The 24,812-nt window shown below is 48.5% G+C and overlaps 1 protein-coding gene across 1 annotated transcript in view; it reads right to left on the reverse strand.

Annotated features, from left to right (window-relative positions):
* The window catches only part of NIPAL4 (NIPA like domain containing 4), a 125,747-nt gene that overhangs the window by 12,108 nt on the left and 88,827 nt on the right, over positions 1 to 24,812 (reverse strand). Inside the window, exons 3-5 of the mRNA XM_069653929.1 lie at positions 16,332 to 16,388; positions 16,056 to 16,146; positions 15,323 to 15,483 (exon numbers count right to left, since the gene is read on the reverse strand). Coding sequence (XP_069510030.1) covers positions 15,323 to 15,483; positions 16,056 to 16,146; positions 16,332 to 16,388 — 309 coding nt within the window. The remainder of the gene's footprint in view (positions 1 to 15,322; positions 15,484 to 16,055; positions 16,147 to 16,331; positions 16,389 to 24,812) is intronic.

A 24,812-nucleotide genomic window follows, 5' to 3' on the forward strand; every position in this document is an offset into this window, starting at 1 on the left:
GAAAGAAGACCTTACCTGCTAAAGCTGCATCACGGAGACATCACACCGATGATCCTGAAAGGGAAGACATCATTTTAAAAGCATTTCGCTTCGATCGCTGCAGCGCTGCATTTCACTCACCTTTCCTGGGTGCCTCCATCTTCAGCAGCGATCATCCGGATCCGCACCCACTTCCCAGAGCGTAGAGAGAAAGGACAAGAAAACAAGGTGAGAGAAGGAAGGGAAATAGGAAAAGCTCAGTTTCCTTCTAAGACTTACCCGTTGGGTCATTCCCATTTAATTTCGGGTCCTGCCGCTTCCTGGCATTCCGGACCCCGGCCCCAATGGGGAAAAAAGACAAAGACATTGAATGAGCGAATGCAAAGACATTACCTGAACGCTCATCCAGAACTTACACTTCGGGTCGGCGCCATATCTCCGGCATTCCGAACCCCGGCCCCTAAGGGGAAAAAGACATAAGCATTAGCGCTTGCTGCAATAAGACAATGAACATTATTATTAAGCTTGAACTTTTGAACTTGCAACAGAACTCTTACAGCGCCTCACCTGAATAGTCAAGCTTATTCTGAACTCCCATCAAACCTCAATCCAGTGAAGTAACTGGGTTTCAACGCGCCCCTGCATCAGAAGCAAGATGGAGAACTCATCCTTCCAGACCCTAAGGTGAGACTTCACTGGGAATCGTGGAAGGGTATCGAGGAGGGTTGGAAGGGAGTGGGAGGCTTGAGCATTATTCCGTCAGTAGGTAATACTCCCTTTTCACGCACAGGGGAATATTCCTGCGAGCCAGAAAAGCCAGAGTAGCGGGGCCCTTCCTGTCCATCATCAGAGTCCTGCGCTTCACCATTGAAGAAGCATCAGCACTCGAAGCCAGACCTGCGCCTCCGTGGGAATCAGGTGAGCGTGACAGAACGCGAAGCCTACCCACAATTTCCCACCCGGGCGCTATGGAGACTTCCGAGACAGATCAGCTGGCCCAGCTTTTGGGGGAATTACAGGCAGAAGTGCACTCAGCCCGCCAGGAGACCAACGCTCTCAAAAGAGAACTGATCCTATCCAAGGAAAGAACTGATGACCTGGCCAAAAGGTTATTGCAGGCCCAGGCAGGGCACACTCCTTTACCTAATACCGGAGGTACTTCCACATCAATGGATTTGAATAACCCGGTACAAATCAATCTACCTGGACACATGCCTTTGGCCCCGCCTGAACGTTTTGCGGGGGATTCCAAGCAATATGCCGTCTTTATGAACCAATGTCGTTTACACTTTCTATGCAGACCCGGGGCCTTCCCCTAATGACCAGACCAAGGTAGCCTTTATACTATCTTACCTCAGTGGCAGTGCTGCCGATTGGTCTATTCCATTGGTAAATCAGGATGATCCCATTCTCCAGGATTTTCAGGGCTTCCAGGCCAGCATGGAAAGATTGTTTGCTCGACACTCTCAAGGACAGGCCCTTGATAACGAACTGCTATCCTTACGACAAGGTAATCAGGAGCTCCTGTCCTATGTTGCCACCTTTAATAGACTGGTTGTGGAAACTGGATGGCCAGAAAACAAAAGGATCACATTGTTTCATCGAGGCCTGCGCGGAGAGCTTAAGGATGTTCTAGCTCAGATAGTAGATCCACCCCAGGTCTGCGCAGACTACATAGACTTGGTGGTTCAACTTGATCACAGACTTCAAAATAGAAAAGCAGATCGATTCAAGTACGAAACCCGAGTACCGATCAAAACCCACGCTAACTCCAAGAGTACCGACGTATCCGAACCTATGCAAATCGGCGGTGTTAAAGGACCATTAACGCAGAAGGAACGAGAGAGAAGGCGGCAAATGCAACTTTGTCTGTATTGCGGGACTTCCGGTCACTTTCTTCGAAATTGTCCGGTTAAACCACCTAAGAAGGTGGTTGGAGCCACTGATAACGAACTATGGACACCTGATTCGGGAAACGACCTAGCCCGACAAGCGTAGGGGTCCGCTTGCCGAGCTTGAAAACAAACTCTTTGACCTCGCATTTTGTCATGCCAATGGTGCTCGTGGACCCAAAACAACCTCAGCAGTTGCATGCTGTAAAAGCATACATCGACAGTGGAGCTATTGGAAACTACATAGACGTGAATTGGCTTCCAGGATTAAGCTCCCTCTCCGCCCGAAAGTAACCCAAGATGTCATTACTACAGTAGATGGAACCGAAATAGCCTCAGGGCCTGTAACGCATTCCACTGTTGAAATGACACTGGTGGGTCAGAATGGACATCGGGAAGCAATCGTGTTTGATGTGATCAAGGCCCCACAATTTCAAGTAATTCTTGGAATTCCTTGGTTAGAAACACATAATCCCAGAATCGACTGGCGAGCAAAGAAGATAAGTTTTCCTGATTGTGAACCAACTTGTTATCCAAGAAATCCAGTTATGGGTCTAGCCTTAGCAACTTCCACCCCTGTACAGCTACCGTCAGAATACCAAGAATTCCAAGACGTTTTTCAGAAGGAACAGGCTAACACGTTACCTCCCCATCGGTCTTATGATTGCCAAATCGATCTGGTACCCAATGCTCAACTACCTTGTAGTAGGATTTATGCTCTTACGGAACCTGAGAACCTGCATTTGCGTCAGTATTTAGATCAGTACCTAGCCAATGGTTTTATTCGCCCGTCCAAGTCTCCTGACTCCTCAGCTCTGTTCTTCGTACCGAAAAAAGAGGGCGACCTTAGAACATGTATAGACTATCGTGCCCTAAATCAAATAACGATTAAGAATCGTTATCCTCTGCCCCTGAGCTTATCGACCAGGTGAAAGACGCTTGTGTGTACACCAAGTTAGATCTCCTTCGAGCTTATCACCTGGTGCGTATAAAAGAAGGCGACGAATGGAAGACTGCATTCCGCACCAAATTTGGGCTCTTCGAATATCAGGTGATGCCCTTCGGTTTGTGCAATGCACCTGCCGCCTTTCAGTACTTTATGAATGATGTTCTTCGGGAACTTATCGATGTCTGTCATTGTTTATATTGACGACATCCTGGTGTACTCTTCTTCAGAATCCGATCACAGAAAACATGTTAGGGCAGTTCTTGAGAAATTGCGCCAGCACAGCCTATTTGCAAAGCTCGAAAAATGCGTTTTTCATACCACAGAAGTTGAGTTTCTCGGATTCATCCTGACACCTCAAGGAGTCCGAATGGACTCGCGAAAGGTGGACGCCATCCTCAAATGGCCATCTCCTAGCTCGGTGAAGGGAGTTCAGAGCATGCTCGGCTTTGCCAATTTCTATCGAACATTCATTCCGGAATTTTCCCGAACAGTCCAACCCATCACAGCTCTCCTAAAGAAAAACAAACGCTTTGAATGGACTCTTGAGGCCGAACAAGCCTTTCAGGACCTGAAAACCAAATCCACCTCTGCACCTGTATTGAAGCACACGCACCCAGATCTCCCTTACATTGTGGAAACCGACGCATCCAGTTCGGCCATGGGAGCTGTCCTGTCGCAAAGAGACCCAGAAACTAACCAACTACACCCTGTGGCCTTTTGGTCCAGGACATTTTCTCCTCCTGAAAGCAACTACGCAATTACCGACAAGGAGTTACTGGCTATTAAATCTGCTTTCAAGGCTTGGCGTCACTACCTTCTCGGGGCAAGACACACCATCACCGTAATTACGGACCACAGAAATTTACAATATTTAAAGACGGGCAAAGCTCAATCTTCACGACAACTCCGATGGGCTTTATTCTTTGCGGAATTTGATTTCGTAATTACCTATCGCCCTGGCTGCAAGAATGGTAAAGCGGACGCCTTATCCCGGATTGGCATGGAAGAACCCAATTCGAGTTTAGAACCTGTGCCAATCATACCTGAACAAAGAATCTTAGGCCTAACGTCATTGCAAACTATTGAGGACATCCAAACGCAAGTAAAACAACTTCTAGACTCTTCAGCCTTACTGGAATGGAGTCAAAAGGGTCCTCATTACACCGTTAAGGATGATTTACCCTACTTCCAGGAGAGGTTGTTTCTGCCAAGTAAAGAATTGCAAGAACTTGTTATTGCCCACCATCATGAATCATTAATGGAAGGACACCCTGGTATCGCTAAAACGGAGGAAAAAATCAAACGCCACTTCTGGTGGCCTTCTTGGAGAAAAGACAGTCTTTTGTATTGTCTTGCGAAATTTGCGCCCAAAACAAGGGTCAAAAGAAAAGGCCAGCCGGCCTACTTCAACCCTTGGATATTCCACCGGCACCATGGCACACCTTGTCAATGGACTTTATAACTGATCTGCCTCCTTGTGCTGGTTACAACACTATCCTTGTAATTGTGGATCTATTCTCCAAAATGGCCCACTTTATCCCTTTGAAAGGTTTGCCTTCAGCTTCCACCTTGGCCAAGAAATTTCTGGAGTATATAGTTCGCATACATGGTTTTCCTTCCATATTAGTCTCGGATGGTGGAAGTCAATTTATCTCCCATTTTTGGAAGAAGTGTTGCCAACTAGCACAAATAGATGTGCGGTTATCCACCAGCCACCAGCCACCACCCCCAGACCGACGGACAAACCGAGAGAACCAATCAGACTCTCGAGCAATATCTTCGGTGCATGTTACACCAATCCGAGTTAAATTGGAAAGACATCCTTTGGATCGCAGAATATGCATACAACAATTCAGTGCATTCTGGAACCGGACAAACTCCTTTTTATACTTTGTATGGTCACCATCCTCGGACCTCTGACCTAGATCCACCTCTGACCCTGGAAATGCCCGCAGTAAGTCATCTGCATTCCACAATAACCCGAGCCTTCAAAGAAGCTGCAACTCATTTACAGCAAGCCAAGAAAAAGTATAAAGAAAACGCTGATTTGCACCGAAGTAAAACTCCTCCTTACCAAGTAGTAGACCAGGTATGGCTAGCAACGAAACATTTACCCCTCAAGGGCCCGCGAACCTTCAATCCCAGATTCATAGGACCTTATCCCATCAAGGCTATAATCAATCCCGTGGCCTTTATACTGGATTTACCGTCTAACATGCGTATTCATCCAGTTTTTCATGCATCACTTTTGAAGCCAGTACAACCAGGGACCCGACTGTCCAAGCCTCCAGACCCAGCTCAAATTGAAGGGGAATTAGAATTCGAAGTTAAAGACATTTTAGACTCCAAGGTGTTAAAGTCAAAACTCTTCTATCTTGTTGACTGGAAGGGATATGGACCTCAGGAGAGATCGTGGGAGCCTAGTAACCATGTTCACGCACCTCGATTAATACAAAGGTTCCACCGGAGATTTCCGAACAAGCCAAAACCCCCGGAGGGAACAACCTTGGGAGGGGCCGGGGGGGGGGTACTGTCATGATGCCTACCTCCAAGGAGCCAGGTCGGACCCAGCAACCCCAGAGGCAGGCATCATTCCCCCCCAGGGAAGTGCCAGCGGGCCCAAGCTGGGGCCCTTTGGACACAGTCCTGGCGCCTTAGGCGCCTGGCTCATAAAGCTAGACATGTGTTCAAGTGTTTTAATGTGCACTTACCTGATGCAGACCATGCTGCTACATCCAGGCCCTCTTGAGGCCTGAATGGAACTACTTTACCTGTGGGACTACTTTCCACCTGGGTGTGGTCGGGGAAGGATACATGCCTGGAACTTCTTCCAAAGCTATTTAAACCACGCCCGATCAGCAACTCACGCTTCGCGTTGTTCTGCTCCTCGCAGCTGGACGCTCACCGTGTCAGCTCCTGCATCTGGACTTCAGCCACGCCTGTCAGCATCCTGGGTCACCTGCTAAGAGAGAATTGGAGAGAAAGAAGACCTTACCTGCTAAAGCTGAATCACGGAGACATCACACCGACGATCCTGAAAGGGAAGACACCATTTTAAAAGCATTTCGCTTCGATCGCTGCAACGCTGCATTTCACTCACCTTTCCTGGGCGCCTCCATCTTCAGCAGCGATCATCCGGATCCGCACCCACTTCCCAGAGCCTAGAGAGAAAGGACAAGAAAACAAGGTGAGAGAAGGAAGGGGAAATAGGAAAAGCTCAGTTTCCTTCTAAGACTTACCTGTTGGGTCATTCCCATTTCATTTCGGGTCCTGCCGCTTCCTGGCATTCCGGACCCCGTCCCCAATGGGGAAAAAAAGACAGACATTGAATGAGCGAATGCAAAGACATTACCTGAACGCTCATCCAGAACTTACACTTCGGGTCGGCGCCATATCTCCGTCATTCCGAACCCCGGCCCCTAAGGGGAAAAAAGACATAAGCATTAGCGCTTGCTGCAATAAGACAATGAACATTATTATTAAGCTTGAACTTTTGAACTTGCAACAGAACTCTTACAGCGCCTCACCTGAATAGTCAAGCTTATTCTGAACTCCCATCAAACCTCAATCCAGTGAAGTAACTGGGTTTCAACGCGCCCCTGCATCAGAAGCAGGATGGAGAACTCATCCTTCCAGACCCTAAGGTGAGACTTCACGGGGAATCGTGGAAGGGTATCGAGGAGGGTTGGAAGGGAGTGGGAGGCTTGAGCATTATTCCGTCAGTAGGTAATACTCCCTTTTCACGCAGAGGGGAATATTCCTGCGAGCCAGAAAAGCCAGAGTAGAGGGGCCCTTCCTGTCCACCATCAGAGTCCTGCGCTTTACCATTGAAGAAGCATCAGCACTCGAAGCCAGACCTGCGCCTCCGTGGGAATCAGGTGAGCGTGACATAAGGCCTGCTCCCTACAAGTAGACCAAGTTAAGAGCTTATGGAAATGGTAGCGCTTTTCATGTGCAGGCCGCACGGGCCTGGAACACAACACCAATCTTCTGATCTTCCGGAAACACTTGAAGACCTTTTTATTCTCATAATTTCCTGTTCTAGCTACCTGGTTCTATTAGATCAGGATCTATTTTCCTTCATGGTGCCTGGACACCCCCAGCCTTTGGCGTCCTATAAATAAAATAACATGCAGATTTTGAAGGATTACTTCCTAGCACTACATGGGTGATTGTGTGGTGCCTCTCCCTTATATCAAGATGAGCTGCAGCCTATGCGCATGCATGAGGTGGGCCATTTGAGATGTTGGTGCTTGTACTTTCACTACTAATACTCTTCAGTCATGACCCTCTTGAGGGCAAGTGGACCCTTCCCTTTCTTTGTAATGAGTCATTTATAACACGCTTAATACGCAGCGGTTTCTAAGTGATAACCTGGGGATTGAACCTATGTTCCACTGTGTCATCTTGCTTCCAAGGCGAGAGCGTTGCCCCCGAGCTATCCTCCCGAATAAATTCGGGGATGTGCATTGAACTGGAGCCTTCTACAGCTTGTGGGCATTATACCAACATTGGGACGTGGAAGTGAAAATGGAGTAGGCCGACCTACAGGCCACATTGCCGTTTATCCATCTAGCAACCAGTTACTCCCTGGAGGATTGCTTTTGTTCCAGCTCATGCGGTGCACTTCCCTGCACCAAGCCTTCTGGTGCCATGGTTACCAATGCCAGATTGTTTTGGTCTGTCAGCATGGTGCCAAATTGGTCTGTGCCGGCTTCCTCTGTGCCTCGCTGGTTCGGGTCTACACCATTTTAGATTGGACGCTGGCACTTGCTTTCTTTTGGGTATTACTTTGCAGGGCCTAGACACCCAATGCGGAACACATGCAAACTGGGTTTGCAGTCTTGGCAGCAGTGCACGTTTGTAGGTGTGCGCTGCAGCCATGGGAGCACCGGGTGTTGCCTTCTAGGTCATGTTCACAGGGGCACACCGAGATTGTGAGTGGCTAGGCAGGAGCTTGATCACATTAAATGTCCAAGTCCTTTCAGATGGCCTCTTCAGGGTCGGATACACGCCTCTACTGCAGTGTCCTTCTGCCACCGCTTAAATGCCATCCACTCTGGTGGCCTACACTCACAAAACAGGCCAGAGAAGTTCGCTTTTTACTGTTTTGGGGTTACAGTCTCAGCTGCTCCTGACTAGGTTACCCATGAGGTACTGGTTAACATCTTGCCCCCCCGTATAGGTGGGAGTGGTTCCGTCCTGGCATGGATGGCCTCCTTGTCCAGTGGCACTCCATTTGTGCAGGTGGCCTCCGCCAGGTGGGACACCTTCACGTTGCAGCGCGGGGTTAAAGGGTCATTCCTGTCACTCGTGTTTAACATCTACATGGAACCTCTGGACGTAACAATATGCAGAAAACGCCAAACTATTTTACGGCCTGGTCTCTGGCAAATGACCTACTACGATCATTCTTTTAAAGCCGCACGTTGCACAGATGGCAAAAACAATGAGGCCATTGGGGGTACCTGTAGGATCATTGGGGGAATAAAATCTGAACACCCCCAGTCGACAGTTTGCTTTTGCAGTAAAAACGTGCAACTCTTTGCAGTAACCACTAGATGGGGGCTGTGCACAGCACGCACTTCTAGAAACGCACAAGAAACGTGTATACATAGCGAGTTCCACAGAGACAAAAACGAGAGCAGTCCACACGAATCAAACAGAGCCACAGTTTCCAAACTAAACAGGAATACAGTGAGAATATGTAGGTGAGCCTTAAAGGGGGCCGCTCTCGAGAATCCCTCCAAAAGGTATGTGTGGGGCTGCCCCTTGAAGGGACGCGCACGTGGCGGCATGACGGTGCACGCCGCCACCTGCAGTACAAATAAAAAGGGGCGTTTCCGCCATGGCAGTGTGACCGGGAAGCCCGAGCAGCACAGACATGAGAGTGTGGTCTGTACGCGCTGGGGAGGGGGGGGGGGGGCTTACGGTATCGCTGGGGGTCAGGACAAACCCCCAACAGGGGCGATGAGTGGGGAGGATGCCTGGCGGTGACGGAATCTTCAATTTTTTCCCTGAAACGGAATCTTGATGGCATTTCGTTTCATGCTGTAGGCCGTGCATCACCCAGGCGGCTGGCAGCCATTTTGTGTGTTGGGCCGTGGAACTTCACCGAGCCCCGGTTTGGGCGGCGAGTGGCATCCAGGCCTAATTTTTGGGCATACTGCTAGCAGGCAGTTATACCTGCATGCCCATACCCGATTTTTTTTCTCAATTCTTGGGTCTTCTACGTCGAGTGCAAGCAAGGAGAAGGACGACAATGGCTGGGCCTGCATAGCCCAGTTCTCCATCTTGGCTCAATTTTTGGAACATTTGTGCCCACAAGGTGCTGCTGCAGCTGGGGTTCTGATTACTTCTTCATCCCCTTCACAGGCTGGAGAGCTCATCATCTTCATCATCCTCAGTGAAGACTGCTGCAGCGGGGGACCCTCCATTTTCTTCCCTTCTTGTTCTTCATCATGTCCAGCTGCTGTGTCTGCGCATGAGGCAGTCTGGAGAGGGAGACACTTTACCATCATCTTCTTCGCCCCCAGGTTGGACATTTCATTTTGCCTGGGTGGGGCATCGGAACTGTGTTGTGGTGGTGGGTGTTGAGTTGCGGAAGCCCCCCCCCCCCCATGGTCTACGCTGGGGGTGCCAGTGTGCTCAAGCCCATGAGTGGGGCTGGTGATCAAGACGGTGGGCTGCCAGCAGTTCAGCAGCCTCGCCAGGACGACGGACAGGCAGCAGCGGTTCAACAACCCCCTCAAGCTCTAGTAGGAAGGCAGGCTCCAGTGCCTCGGGCACTGACAGCAATGCAGCCGGTTGCCCAGCAAGGACTTCCCGTCATGGCCCAGGTACGAGCCCATGCAGCCCTGCAGCCCATCCCCGAGTGTGACGTGTCGGGCCCGCCGTCGAGCATGGGGCCCAGATGGAAGAGGTGGGTGGATTGCCTAGATATGTACTTTAGGGCCATGCAGGTGGCGGATGACAGCAGGCTGGCAACTATGCTGTATTCGGCAGGGCCTTCGGTCCAGGAGATATTTGAGTCGCTTCCACCAGGGTATGGCTCCTACGATGCGGCAAAGACTGCCCTCCAGGCTCACTTTCTGCCCCTTGCCAAATAGGACTATGAACGATTTGTAATGCGAAGGGGCCTCCGCCCGCAGCGGATGGAGCCAGGGTACGAGGTCCTCATCCGCAACAGACACCCTCATGGAAAACTCCCGTCCCTACGAGCCAGAGCCGTTGGATGTGGTGGCCGTCAAGGGGTCTATGGTGACTGCCTCGGACGGAAGGTCCGCCGTCACCCGGAACATGAGTTTCAAGAAGCTAAGGGACCCGAGAACTGACCCACCCCCGGAACCGGACTTACTGGAGATGCCCAACGACGGAGGAGGCCCATCCGGCGCACCAGAGTCCCCTGTCAGGGGAACGCCTGCGGATAGACTGCCCGTGCCGGAGGTAAGCGGGAGGTACCCCCAGAGGGCTGGGCGAGGGGAAACCCGCTTACCTCAGCGACTACGTGCTGGGACGTTTGTCTGATCGACGAGTCTGGGGAATGCTGAGTTAGGGAACCCAGGTGGCTGTTAATAAAGGGGTGTGTGGGGAAAAGTATTGTGTGATCAGAGTTGTTTGAGTTACAGTGTAATCTTATAGTGATTGTCCTCCCAAAAAAGGAGGAGTGTGGCGCTGCCCCTTGAAGGGACGCGCACGCGGTGGCGTGGTGGTGCACGCTGCCGCGTGCAGTATAAATAAAATGGGTGTTCCCGGCCGCGGCATTGCGACTGGGTAGCCCGAGCAGTACAGACGTGCGAGTATGGTCTGTACGCGCTGGGGGGCTTACGGGTATTGCTGGGAGTCAGGACAAACCCCCCAACAGTATGGAACACCCCATGCCCTGATGAGGTGCCATTGCACACGGCTATGCTGCCAGGCTGTCAAGAATTTTGGCTATGTGTGCTGTGGCGTTTCAGTGCTCCTCATCACACCGCACCTGTGCGAGGTAAGGCTAGGTAGCCTAGTACCTCGCCTTATTGCAGTCGCTGTTCCGCACTGCAATAATGATGTGCTGAATATATCTACAACTACAGACTTTGCACTATCTAGCGAAGCCTACTATCCTTTGGGGCAAAGCTTCCACATGTATGTTCTACGCAGCCATTGACGACCACGAGAAGGACTCTCCTCCAAAATGGCGGCCACCCGCACCCTTTGCCTGGCCGGACTGCAGGTCCCACAGCTGATCCACGATTGGCTGCCAGCCACCATTTACCGGCCAATCCACGACCGGCAGGCGGAGCCGGCCTCACTCGAGCAAGGCCCGCGCGACTAAGGCTCCTTTCCTGTCCTGAGTCAGTCCAGGGCCAGGACTCCTGCTCCTTCGCCGACACAACTTACTCGGAACACTTCTGCAACATACCCGACAAGCGGTAAGACGTTCTGAATTAATCCCCCCACTGAGAATAACCTAACCCTTATTTGGTCACTGCACGCTGTGTTCCCTATGCTACTCCAACCTCTTTACGAGCCTATCTGCTTCCCCACACCCACCGTGGCTGCCTTCCACGACGTGCGATAGTTACTTTGCATACGTTGTTACTACGTTCCCACTGCTACAGCGATTCCCTCCGCCACTGAACTGCAAAATGGCACTCATCGAATAAGAACTACCATTAAACTCACATACATGCTAGCTGTGCCCTCATGTCGCATGGAACTACTGTCTGTATACTGCACTCTAGTCCTCTTCTTGCAACGTAGGTACCTAGGGGAACATCTGCACAAGTTTGAAAAATTGCCATTTTAGCCTTCACTGTGAACCTTCAAATCTAGGTGGCCCAGTGCCTTAAGACATCTGACTGAAAATGCTATGCAAGCCCTCACTGGAAATCCTTTAATTCAGGTGCCCCCCTACTGCAAGGGCTGCTCATGGTTCACTGTGCAATTGTGCTGTGCCTTATGGTCGCCTAGAGACCACTGTGCAATTGTATTGTGCCTTAAGGTCGCTCACAGTCCACTGTGCAATTGTTCTGCGTCTAGCTGTTACTTTAACTAGCTTGCTGATCGATCCATTTACAAGTCACTTTACCAGATTGCACAAAATCTAGCTGTTACCTTAACTAGCCTGTTGACTGTCCCATCCATAAGCGATTTTGCAAGTTTAGACTAAACTCTAGAACCTAGCTGGTGTACTCACGCCCAAACATTGCCTCTGAATTATGTCAGCCTGGCTCATCCTCATCATGTTCCCCTTCTGTGTCATGCCCATTTGCACGCCATGCAGTAGAAACAGCTACATCCCATTTAGTAATGGTCTAGCTAAGCTTGGCTGCCCCAGACACCACCCTATTCCCTGCCCCACGCCCTTCCAGCCGACCCTACCTCCCTTCCCCCACAGTGCCCTTACAGACCACACTGCTAGAACTAGCGTCACGCTGACATCATCCGTTCAGAAGATCTGGACTTCCTTGCCACCACAGAAACTTGGCTTCACGCTGCAGCAGGTCCCCATCTAACCCTTGCGGTTCCCGACAACTATTCCATCCTCAGGGCCGACAGACCTAATGCTCGCGGAGGAGGTGTAGCTCTCATATTTAAATCCTCGCTTGACATTAGATCGGTTACCTCCCATCTACTAAACTCATGCAAACACCTTTCCATCCTTTGAGGACGATATAACCTCCCTCATAGCAGAGAAATCCAAACCTCTCACAAAATATTTTTCTAGGTGACTTCAACTTGGGATACACTGACCATCCAGACACTCCTGCATCATCCCTTGCCAACGCCCTCTGCGAACACAACTACACATCAGAAAGGCAGAACCTTAGACTGGCTCGTTGCACATAATTGCAACATCATCTGCAAAGACCCCCAACCACTGATATGGACCGACCACCACCTACTAGTATTTGACATTAGCACCAACAACCCGCACTACATACACTGCCCTCCCTACATCAGCATGTCCAACTAGAAATAAGCGCAACATTACCATAGAAGCCCTCATTCCATTGGTTCTACCTACCCTTAACTCGATCCCTGACACATCGGACCCTAACCTACTAGTAGACACCAACGACGTTTTGTCTAAAGCTATCGACACCGTTGCCCCCCCCTTAAACTACGTAAAGGTAAACCTAGAGCCCATCTTAATTCGTGGTACACACCAGAACTTAAAATACTAAGAAACAAGAAAACCAAAATGGGAACCCTTTGGAAAACGAATCCCTCAGAGGTACATAAAACTAATCTTATGAATGCATCTTCCCTATATAAAAAAAAAGAAATAATTCGTACAAAAAAGGAAGCCTACAATGTAAGAATAAGTAATGCTAGTTCCAGCGCTAAAGAACTATTCACCATCCTGAAGGAGTTAGAAAACCCCAATCCACCGACGGACATGTCCGTGAAGGACCATCTATGGTGCACAAACATCCAAAATGCCCTTGCAAACAAAATCACCAGCCTGCATACGAAAATTTAAAACAAAAGACTACAACTCAATAGCAACACGCCCACCCCCAGCTTACCCACTATCGCCAATACCAACCTTCAAAAAGGTAACCGCACTTGAAGTGCAAAAAATTATAACGTCTCTCAAACTGTCAGATTGCAAAGGGGATAGCTGCCCTGCACAGATTATAAAAGATGCAGCTAGAGACCTCTCCCCATTCATTTCCAAACGTATAAATGTATCATTCACCACCAACTCAGTACCCAACAACTTGAAACAGTCATGGGTCCTCCCTCTCCTGAAAAAACAGACCCTGGACCCAGCCATTCCTACCAATTACAGGCCCATTACCACCGTTCCGTTCCTGCTAATCCTCGACAGAGTTGCCCACCTGCAAATTCAGAATTACTTAGACCCAACCAACTTCTCGGTCTGCGTCAATCTGGCTTTCGACCTCAACATGGAACAGAAACTGCCCTTGTTGACCTCAAAAGTCAGATTGACTACATTAAAGACAAGGGTAAGGCTGCCATCCTACTCCTCCTAGACCTCTCAGCAGCCTTTGACCTGGTCGACCATAAAATACTCTGTAACCACCTTTCTTCTGCCGCCCATTTCTCCCCCTCTGCCGTCACATGGATACAGTCCTTCTTGGCCAACAGAACCATGAGGGTCTTCTCCCCTGTGGCAGCAGCAGACCCCATCACTTGTGGTGTCTCACAAGGCTCATGTGTTTCCCCTACCCTATATAATATCGTTACAAAGCCGCTCTTTGATAAACTGAATCGTCTGGGTGTCATCTACACAAACTACACGGATGACACCCAGTCCTTCCCATCTCCGGCAATTACAACACTGATGTTAACAGGATCAATGAAATCTTCTCTGTCATTCAGGCATGGATGGCCACACATGGCCTCTGCCTGAATGACGAGAAGACTGAATTGCTCATTGTTGGTTCACCGAATAACTTACAAAAACTGAGCCCCAACTATTCGAAAATCATTGATGGCAACACCATCCCTGTCGCCAAAAATGCTTTTATCTCAATGCCAATATCAACCTCACTAAACAAGTCAATTCGACCGCCTATACACGAAAATTAATTAGAGCCTGCTCCATCTACTGACAGCTGCATTACGTTAGCTAGAGCTCTCATACAATCTAAGTTAGACTACTGCAATAGCCTTTACGTAGGGGCCAACCAAGCTATTATCAGCAAACTCCAAGTCCTTCAAAACAATGCGCTACAAGCAGCACTAAACATTCCAAGGCAAGAGCATATCTCTGCCACCAGAATCACATGCAAATGGCTATCCATTCAACAACAATTTTATTTTTTTTTAAAACTAAAAACTCTGCCTCATTTATAAAGCCATCAACTACTTAGTCTCCCCCCCCCCTTACCTCACTAACAAATTCAGTATGAAGCCTTCCATCAGAACTACTAGATCTTCCAACACTTTATGGCTCACGGTGCCCAGATTCACCTCCAAAAGAGCCGGGGGCTCGAGCTTCACTGTCCTCGCCTCCCAACTTTGGAACTCCCTGCCACAGAACATCAAGTCGGCCAAATCCTTCCAGTCTTTCAGGAAACTTGCCATTGGATGGCTATTGACTGAAAGTCTACCTTTAAGCCAGACCTAGTTATATTCTGCATATTTTGTACATGCACTTATGTTACTTCTGGATGTTCTTTACCGTCATTGCCTGTACTTGCTGTATATAACCCATGTTAAAGTATTCTGCTAATTATCATGTACTGTGCCTTGTAACTTGTACTAGCGCCCTTTTACTCCTGGGTCCGGAGCACTATATAAATAGATAAACACCCTCAAGCCACGAGCGTTCCTTTCATTTGTGGCGGCGAGCTTGCGACTAGAGAAGGCCAACACTAGAGAAGGCCAACACACGGCACAAAGGGCAAATCCAGAACTCGTCCTCTCCCTCGCCACCCCTACCTCTAACACACATGCAGAGTATTCATGGCAGCACCCCCTCTAGTACATGCACCAAGCACACCACACGCACAGGGAACTTGGCCCCAAAGATCCAGCTCACCTGCATCCTTGAGTTTGGCGGTCATTTCTGCGAGGGTAGTGACCTCCTCCTCTTCGGGGGCGTGGATCACCATAACGGTGCTTCCCAGGATGCTCAACATACAGCCCAGCTTCCCCAAAAGATTCAGCCGCTCCCCCAGCAGGTAGGAGGAGAGGATGGCACTGCAGAGGAGAGAACAGCAACATCAGCAGGGGTCCCCAGGTCACACCGACACCCCAGCATCGCATGAAGAAAATGGCGGGGTTCAGCAAATAGCAACACAGAGCCTACTCGACATGTAAACCCAGCAGGACGTCCTCGGGTCAGAGGTGGATTGGCCTATAAAGTAAGGATGCCATAGGCCAGGGCTTCAGAATGGCCTGCCCAAGCCTCTGCCCATGAATTACACTTGGCCATCACTAGAGCAGATACGTCTTCCTTCAGATGGGCTTTGCCCCTGGCACAGATGCTAAACTGTGCTGCCAATTATATCGGAAGAAGCAATACCTAGCCAGGCTGGATCAAGAGACTGGAGCATGGCCAGGACTATGGGGTGGGGTAATGCGGGCTGTACATCCCAGTTCAACTCCAGGCAAGTTCTCCTTTACCAGAAGGGAATTCTCCTTGCTCCGGTACAATACTACTTTTCTATCCCCCACCCCTTACCTAAAACACCCTATACTCCCCTCCGGCCGCCCCCCCCCAGCCACCCTCGGGGCACTCCAGCCTCCTCACCAGACAGACTCACGGTTACCTGATCAGCACACTCAGGGCTCCCAGGGGAGTGACCACTGTTGCAGGTGCAAACGCATATGCGGCAAAATTGGCCACCTCACCGCCTCCCACTGAAATAGAAAACCATAAGTTTGCATTCAGTATTAGAGTGCATGCGTTGCAGGATATACGACAGACCTTGTAGGCAAGTGGGAGATCATGCATTGGTCAATGACAAAGCGGGGGGGGGGGTGCTCTTTGCGGGGTTTGTGGGCAAATCGTGCACGGTAGGGAGCTGCATTTTGGATGAACTTACTTGTTACGAGGCCAGCCCACCACATCCAGTCCTTCAGGTACCCATGACCGCCATCCCCTAAAAGGTTTGAAAAAAAGCGTTAGTGATCGAGCAGGCACGAGATTCTGGGCAAAATAATCTCGGTTCCAACCCAGGTGAGAACTAGGTGCATCGCACTTTAACAGCAAACTGAACCCCTGGCAGTCCCAGATCATTTTTTAGTTGAAACTTAAAGAACACGTTTCAAAATCCTCTGCAGGTCATGGTTTGCAGGCAATTGTGGAGGAGAGCCCATCCATGCCCCTCCCCCCAGACGAAGATCAGTCCAGCGTAACCAGGGCCATTTTAAGCACTTTTGGGGCCCTTGGCACGGACATCCTTGGGCCCCCCCTCCACCAAACCAAAGGAATCAAGAATACTGGTTACGCCCCCCCCCCCCACAACCCATCCGTCGCGCTCACAACCTATAGGTGGATGTGCTGACTCGCAGCATTTTAAGTACATTTACTCCCTTTCAGTCCCCCTTACCCTCTTCATTCTTGCCTAATCAGAATGATAAACAAGTAGCATTTGAAGACCAACATTATCAGTCTACAAAGAGGTGACTGTTATAGTACATATAGGATCATTGTTATCAATAGCATCCAGGAAGGTATGCAGCCTGTAGTATTAATGCAGGACCGTATGTAAAAGGTACATGTAACCCATAATAGACAGAGAACTCACATTAGCTGCCTCACTGAATGCATGGATAGAGGAGGCCAATTGGAAGGAAAAGAAAGCTACACATACCGTAGCATGGATAGTGGATGCAGATTAGAAGCTACTAGGAAGTGGTCTTTATCTAGACAGATAAATTAGAAGTGGGATATGGTTTTCAAATAGTGTTGCCATTAGATATAAAAAAGGGACAAATGCCTGTGGTGTGCGATATAAATATGCTCACTATTATAGTGGAAGCAACCCTATAGCTCGTGAAACCATGAATAAGTATTTGATGAAGATCAGAGTGATTTCCTTCTCACGGTATGAAGTGCTGACAATTTTGAAAGGTTTAGAGAGTGGCAATATTGAGAGGCTAGAAGTACAATACAAGATTAAATGAGAGGCTAGAAGTACAATACAAGATTAAATGAGATGCCCAGGATCACACATTTAAGGGCTGAAGGGGTGAAGCTGGGATGTGTCCCTGCATTTGAACACTTTCTTTTCCTGTTCTTACCATGAACTAAAACAATTTCAGTTTATAAAAATGGACTTGGAAAGTATACAAATCACATTACCAAACATGACCGTGTTTAAACAAAATATTATAGAAGGGTGTTATGAAAAATGGGAATGGTTATAGCTTGATTCTCTCCATCATCAAGGGCAGTATACATGCCAATCAATGTGATTTAACACATTTTAACTGGGTTTGTCTTTTGTTTTTTAAAGCTTTAAATATTTCCAAAACAATGGCTTGTGAAATTTTCCTTTATAAAAGTGCATAAAACCTTCGACTTTTACCAAAAAGCAAACCTTTTTTTGTGTCAAACAAGCAGACCTTAAAATATGCTTGCCCGAGGCCCGCAACATCTGGTCCGCTCTCTCCAGTCTACCAACCCTTCCACCCAAATGGCCTACATAAGAAAAAAGGCCAAGTAATGGGCTAAACGATACCAGCAGCCTGGAAAAAGGCAAACCTCACAGAAGACAGCACAGTAATGTAAGATATTTTAGATGATTTGACCAGGATCACTCATTGCATCGACTGCTGGCAAATCCAGGATACAAGCATGAACGCTTTTGTTCCATTTGAATACTTACCACTTGGAATAACAGTTTACGCCAACGTTGGTGGCGGTTGCCTAGGTTTTACAATACCCTATCTGAACAGACCCAATTTCTAGACCTTCACCATATGGATTATATGTTAGTTATCTGGTGCAGGTACATTGATAATAGCAGATGTTGTTCTGCAAAACCAATGCAGGCAGGTTTATAAACTTGAGACATAGTAAAGGCTCAGCCAGCCTTGCTGGATTGTGATATTCTAATTTTGCATATGAACACATCTCGGCAATGGATGCTTCACACACGGTGCTAACTTCTGAACCATTGTGGAACTCAATATGCATTTCACGGTTGCCTATTGCACATGATCAACATAATTCCCACAGGAAGCAAATAACGCTACAGAGTTGGTCCGTAAGGAACACACAAACTTGCACACCACAGTGAACACAGAAAGCAATAAATGACAAATTGATCAAGGCAGAATGTACTTGTCAAAACAGAACAGCAATGGGTTTAGATCATCAGAAGCACCCCATAAAATATCCTGACGTGTGCTATTGAGGACTGGTGATCAATGGAATTTTACTCAGATCAGTCAGCTTTGTGGGCCCCCCCCTCCAAGGTGGGGGTCCTGGGCAAGTGCCCATTTTGTCTCCCATAAAAACATCTGAGCGTAACTAACACGATTGATGTTAGCTGGGTCAAGGAACTAGCCTACATAGGCCATAGCATCTGAATGAAGAAAGGCTGGAAAAGGACCAGGCGTCTTTGCTTGCCTACTCAGCCTCATGACCCTCAGCATCCCTGGTAACACTGGCCAACTGCCCCTGAAACCGTATTGCCAATTAGAACACCCTAGAGCAGAGGTCTTCAAAATGTGAGGCGCACCCCCCCAGGGGGGCACGGCCGCATCACAGGGGGGGGGCGCCAGAGCCCAGCATGAAATGTAAAAAAATCTTTTTTTGTAGATTGGAGAAAATGGGAAGGGGCAGCTCACATGGTCAGACTGGATCATAAAACGGTCTTAGCACCAATGAAACAATGGCCAGCACTGTTTGAATAGTACCCAAGGGGTTGTTTTTTGTTCAAATGTAAAAAAGGTGATATTTAAAGAATATTTATTCAGCAACAATGGTCAAAACTACTAGCTGCATAGTGAAGTAAATCAAACTGGCCCACATTGGCCAAAAAAGTGGCCCATTTTGACTGGCCTACACTAACATTTTGCATTTTTGGTACGGTCATCGCCCTATTGCCCTTATAGGCCAGTACAAGCCTGCCGGCTCATCCATAATGGGTGGGGGGGGCGTCCACCCACTGGCCACCTCACCCATTATGGAGGAGCCGAGGAACCAGCCCAGTGAAACACTGAGCACTCCCTCAGCTGCTTTTTCCATCTGAGGGAGTGCGCCTTGGCTGGCTGAACTGTCAAAGGGAAACACTGTTTGCCTTTGACAGTTCATTTCCCCAGCCGCACATGATCACTGAGCCATGCAACGCTGGGGGTGTTTTGCTTCGCCAGCCTTGCATAGCTCATTGGAAATGCTGGCTGGGGAACTGCATGTATGTATGTATGTGCAAGGGGGTGCTCCTGCGCCTCCTCAGACATACAGGCAGAACCTGGAGCAGGGCATTTTAGCAACCACGCGCAGGCCCCTGCAGAAGGTACGTTTATGGCGATTTATTTTTTATTTAAATGTGTATGGATTTGTGTATGCTTGTGTTATGGGACTGTGGTGGGAGCAGGATGGGCGGCAGCACTGGGATAGTGGTGGGAGTAGGGTGGGGAGAGCCCAGGGTCTGTATTGGGAGTAGGGTGCGGTGACGGCACGCAAAAGTTCATAGCGATTTCTACATACTGTCCATCTGGCACTTTGGGGGGGGGGGGCCCGGCTTGCCCAAACTTTGCTCAGAGGGGGGGGGGGCCAGGCCAAAAAAGTTTGAAGACCACTGCCCTAGAGGGTGTTTGATGGCCGTGATTGGTCAATCTGCGGGCTATACGAACTGGTACAGCCCGGAAAAATGTAACCAAAGCTTACCTACGAGGCGGCAGCAGTTAACTGTTTCAGTTCCGTGTGCCTTGTTGCCTTTGCAGCATGCCTGGCGTGGCCCGCACCCCCCCCCCCCTGCGCACCAGCACAACTTCATTCCACATTGGTATGAAATGTGGGGATTTGAAACATTCACTTTGCACCTCAGTACGCTTTATTCAGCGTTCCCCGACCAGCATTATATGGCTGCATTGAAATAGCCATAAAAGACACTTTGGGCTGCAGAAGATCGCTAGGTAGGCACTGGAAACACGCAAGTACCTCACAGTTAGTGATAAAAGGTACAGCTACATAGTAAATATGGGTAAAATAGCTGTATTAGACAGTTTAGATTTTTAGTAATTTGTAAAGTAGTTCAACCCTACATTTGCAAACATTGAAAGATATTTTATCTTTTTTTTCTACTTTCCACGTTTCTCATTTATTGTACTTTAAACACTGAGGTGTTCGCATAGCTTTATAGACCTGCAGCTTGGCCCGTACCGGGCATTATGGTCCCCTGTACCTCGTTAAAGGCCAATTGCGATTCAAGATGGTCTTTCACGCCCGCTTTGAAACCAATCACATTCTTACATCAGGATTTGAAACCTTCACCAACTTCGGCCCCCACCTTCATGACCTACAAGCCTCATCATAGGAACTCTACCCAGCCACCACTCCTGAAGCACTTCCCAGCTTGCATTTCCCCGCTCCCCATGCATACAGACTCCTACTTAACTGCGTTGCTGCAGATCTTCACATGAGCCGAATCATTACCGCTTCCGTTACCTGCCACATGCCTTCCTTTCAGTGCACTTGTGCAACAAGGCACAAGGTTATCACTCTCCTGCCTCCATTTTGCACATTCATATGTGTTCCAAAGGCTATGTACCAGTGAGGAAAATGGCAAGTGACCGTTAGTTTAAATTTGCAGATACTGCAGAACATTAAAGTTGAGATTTTAGCACTAGGACTGAACTAAAAATATTTCTAGTGCCCAAATGCTGCTATGTAAAACTTCAGAGCCCAACTGTACTCCATGGTAACTCATCTTTGGACAGACCTTGGGGAGCGATTACGTTCAATGTGCACAGGTGTGAAGTGCTCCCACTTGCAGAGTAGACAGATTACATTTGCCAATTCTTCATAAGCGCAATACTCCGATTCAGTAACTTCTTTTGCCTGACTGTAGCTGGTTAGCTAATATTTTCACATCACTTAACACATCACTAGCAAGATCCTAAATCTTCCTGAACTGCTACAGTCACAATTCCCGCAACGGGAAGAGGCAAGAACACCACAGATGATCCCAAATATCCTTCAGAGATGGTTAGTCATTTGGTTTACGGATCCCACTCAATTACCGACTGGACACAATCCCCACACACAAGCCTTCTCCTTGGAATAGAGGGTCGATATGGGATACCATTCTCACCAACATGAAAAAGACGACTCCGCTCAGGGTCCTAAAACAGAATCCATGTTGCAGGCTAAGCATTCAACTCTCCAGAACCTCCCCTCACCCGATGCCATCCTCCGAATATCTTAAATACTAACCTCTTGGTTGCCCTAGGACACCATTCAAAATAATGCTATGGTTGACAGCCCTATTCTCTTATGCCCCAATGGACTAATAAGGGAATCGCCAACAACCAAGCAACTACCTCTCAATCTTACACATTCACTTCATGGCTACAATCTTTGCAAAAGGAAGGGGGTAGAAATCATAGCAGCACAAGTGACTATAGCGAATCAGAGTGCCTCAGTGACAGCAAATATGATTCAGACCCCCAGTAGGAGCACAGAACCACCATCACCTGCACTTACCACCACTACTACTACACACCACACCGAAGCTTGTGAAGCTGTGCATCCCCCAACACTCACACCTCCATGGGCAACAATGTGACTGCCCTTAGTTCGTTAAAATCCCCCTGTGCCCCACAAACCCATAGAAAGCACAACCCAGCTCGGATCAACCTAAACTCCTACACTAGGGGGAACTACAAGCATTTACACTCACCCAGTGATTGTTTGAGTGCAATATTATACCACTTGCTACTCTTGAACCAAGCTTCACCCAGATTCCAACAATCCAGATGATGAGCGCACCTCCACCCCCAGTTCACACTCTACGTTTTTGCAGAAGCCCATGCGTTTAGCCATAGTGAGGTCTGGTAACCCCTCCAGGCCCGATCGTCTCCCATTCATCTAGCCTGACTCCACGGGGAACCCTACCACCCTTACAGGGGTTGGTTATAGGGGGCTGATAGGATTTTTCTTTTACCCCCAAATAGACTACAATCCCCTGCAAAGCTCATGGCAAGCTTCAACCTTTTGGTTCATTTTAAGGCAAGGTAGGGTATGGTTTGAGAAAAGATCAGACTTGGGTTCTACTCTTCAAACCTAGATTAGACAAAATCAGGTACACTGATTTATATTACCATCAAAAAATTACCAACTAAACACATCTCACAGCAAGACCAATCCTAGGGATCTGTGTGCAATATACCGTTATGCCAGCCCCGGCTGCAGGTCGAGCTTGGGGGCCACATCCAAAAACGCACTCACAGTAGCTTACACAAGAGAACCAAATATAAGAGCCCTCGTAACGAATGCCCCACGAAGGAAGCCGAGATCAACTGGTGAAAATCAACCAGCCGAAAAAATTAGTAATCGCAGCAAAATCTTTGTGGCTGTGGCCCAAAAACCAAACAATTGTATAGATTAATTTTAAAAAAAAGTTGAAAAACACAAAATCACCCAAGACCTTCAGACCCACTAGGGGTGGGTAGAGTCTACAATGATTTTCTATGGGAATTCAGAACGACCATGCACCCCCCCCCCTCCTTATTAACACTGGAATGAATAGCTTAGTCTACGCTGCCAATGTCACACCAATCCCGAGCCAACCATCAGTAGGTACTTGTTATTTTGGTGAGCCCTCAGCTTTTTGCGCCCCCCCCCCCTCCACACCCCCCAACTTTTTGGTGGCCATAGGGACTTCGCCTGAAGTCCCCCCTACCATTGCACCCCCTTTGACCATTATGAGGTGTATGGTATTGTATATTGTATTGTCCCTAGTTAGCCCAGTACCAGAGGTGCCCTTGGAACCCCATTTCAGCCCAAGATTATGCCACCAAATTGGTGTAGGTTGGTGGTAGAGGTGTTCAATCTTAGATTCACCAAGGGTGCAAGGCATTTTACTGCATTGCCAGACCAAAATACAATTTTTGTAGGACATCAGGGTACCCACTCCTGGCCATTTTTAGACGTGGGAGGAGAGTCTGAACCCAGAGTCACCAAATGCCTTCATTGGGTGGTGATCATACAAGCACCGAGACACAGAATCCAAAAAGGTCAGAGTTCGGCTCAATATGTGGGGGCAGGTTAGGGTAATATATAATGTAGGGCCCATATTGGGGACGAGTGTGGGGGGGGGGGGGTGTTCGACTGCAGGGATCTCCCCTGTATAATTGAGCTAAACTAAGGAAAACTATTCGGATTCAGCATTTAAAAGACAAAAGTGATCACATGGATAGCAATGGCTGTAAACTTCTTCTGAGGTCCATCTTCCAACCTCTGGAACTTTCCTTGGGGACTACCATGGTCTTCGTTGGGGTCTATTGTAGGGGCCATTTGCAAATGTGGGGTACATCAGACTTCCCTTCAGTAGTGAGAAAGGGTTGATCATGACGCATTACTCCACATTAGCACATGGAATCTACCGAGTAACTGAAAAAGCGGAAAGCGCGGTGCGCCCTAGGTTGGAGGATATGGTCAGCACTCAGGTAGGACATGGCCTACTAAGGCAATGTCAAAATTGGAGGGCTGACTTCGTTCTTCCCAGTCCTTCGTTCTTCTTGACGAACGATCACAGCATTTCAAAGTCAAATCTAGGCATTCTAAATGTATATTATCCTAGCCAGTCATGGTTTCAGAGCCTACAAGATTGGATAACTGCCCACCGAGTGGGCAGCAAGTAAGAGTGAAAGGAGCATTAGCATTGTAGGTGTGAAGCAGAGACTGAAGGGTCACAGCAACGACTTGGCTGTGGTGGGTGAATTGTGACCATGATGCAGTGATGAATGGTGGGCAAGGGTAAAAGGTGAAGTGGCATTTCCCTGCCTAGAAGATTTTAGCAGAAGGGCACCAAAATGCAAGGCCTGCTGCACACCATTTAAATAGGTCTTGCAAATATGGACAAAGTGGAGGCAACTTTATTCTACAGACCACCCAGCTTTGATGGAATGTTCATGGCCGAGCATCGGCTTGACTCGAGATACGCCAGATGGGTGGTGGTTGAAACATTAATGTAAAGGTAAACTTTCAGCGATATTCACCGACACTCTTGCTTGACACTGCAGACTCCCGCCCCCCCCACCACCCATTATAGGTAACCTAGGAAGACGGTCCATCGTTTGTGTGGCCATCCTGGAGTATACGCCAACAGAAAATAAAATGGCTTCCCTGCGAGTTGGACCACTCTTCAGACTAGTCTGTGCCACCGGATGCAAGCAGTTTGCTGTCAGTCCTCAACTTCTAAGCCAAGTCAAGCAGGTCACTCCCTCCATGACAGTAATGCTGCTCTGGGCCGATGAGGGCACCATACACCAAAACTCCTTCAGATTTACAGAACTAGATCACGATTTCTACCTGGTTCCATTCGCTAGCGCCCAGCTCTGAGGGCAAG

The sequence above is a fragment of the Ambystoma mexicanum genome, chromosome 3q, assembly GCF_040938575.1.
Source record: "Ambystoma mexicanum isolate Mex_15411 chromosome 3q, UKY_AmexF1_1, whole genome shotgun sequence".
NCBI lineage: Eukaryota > Metazoa > Chordata > Amphibia > Caudata > Ambystomatidae > Ambystoma > Ambystoma mexicanum.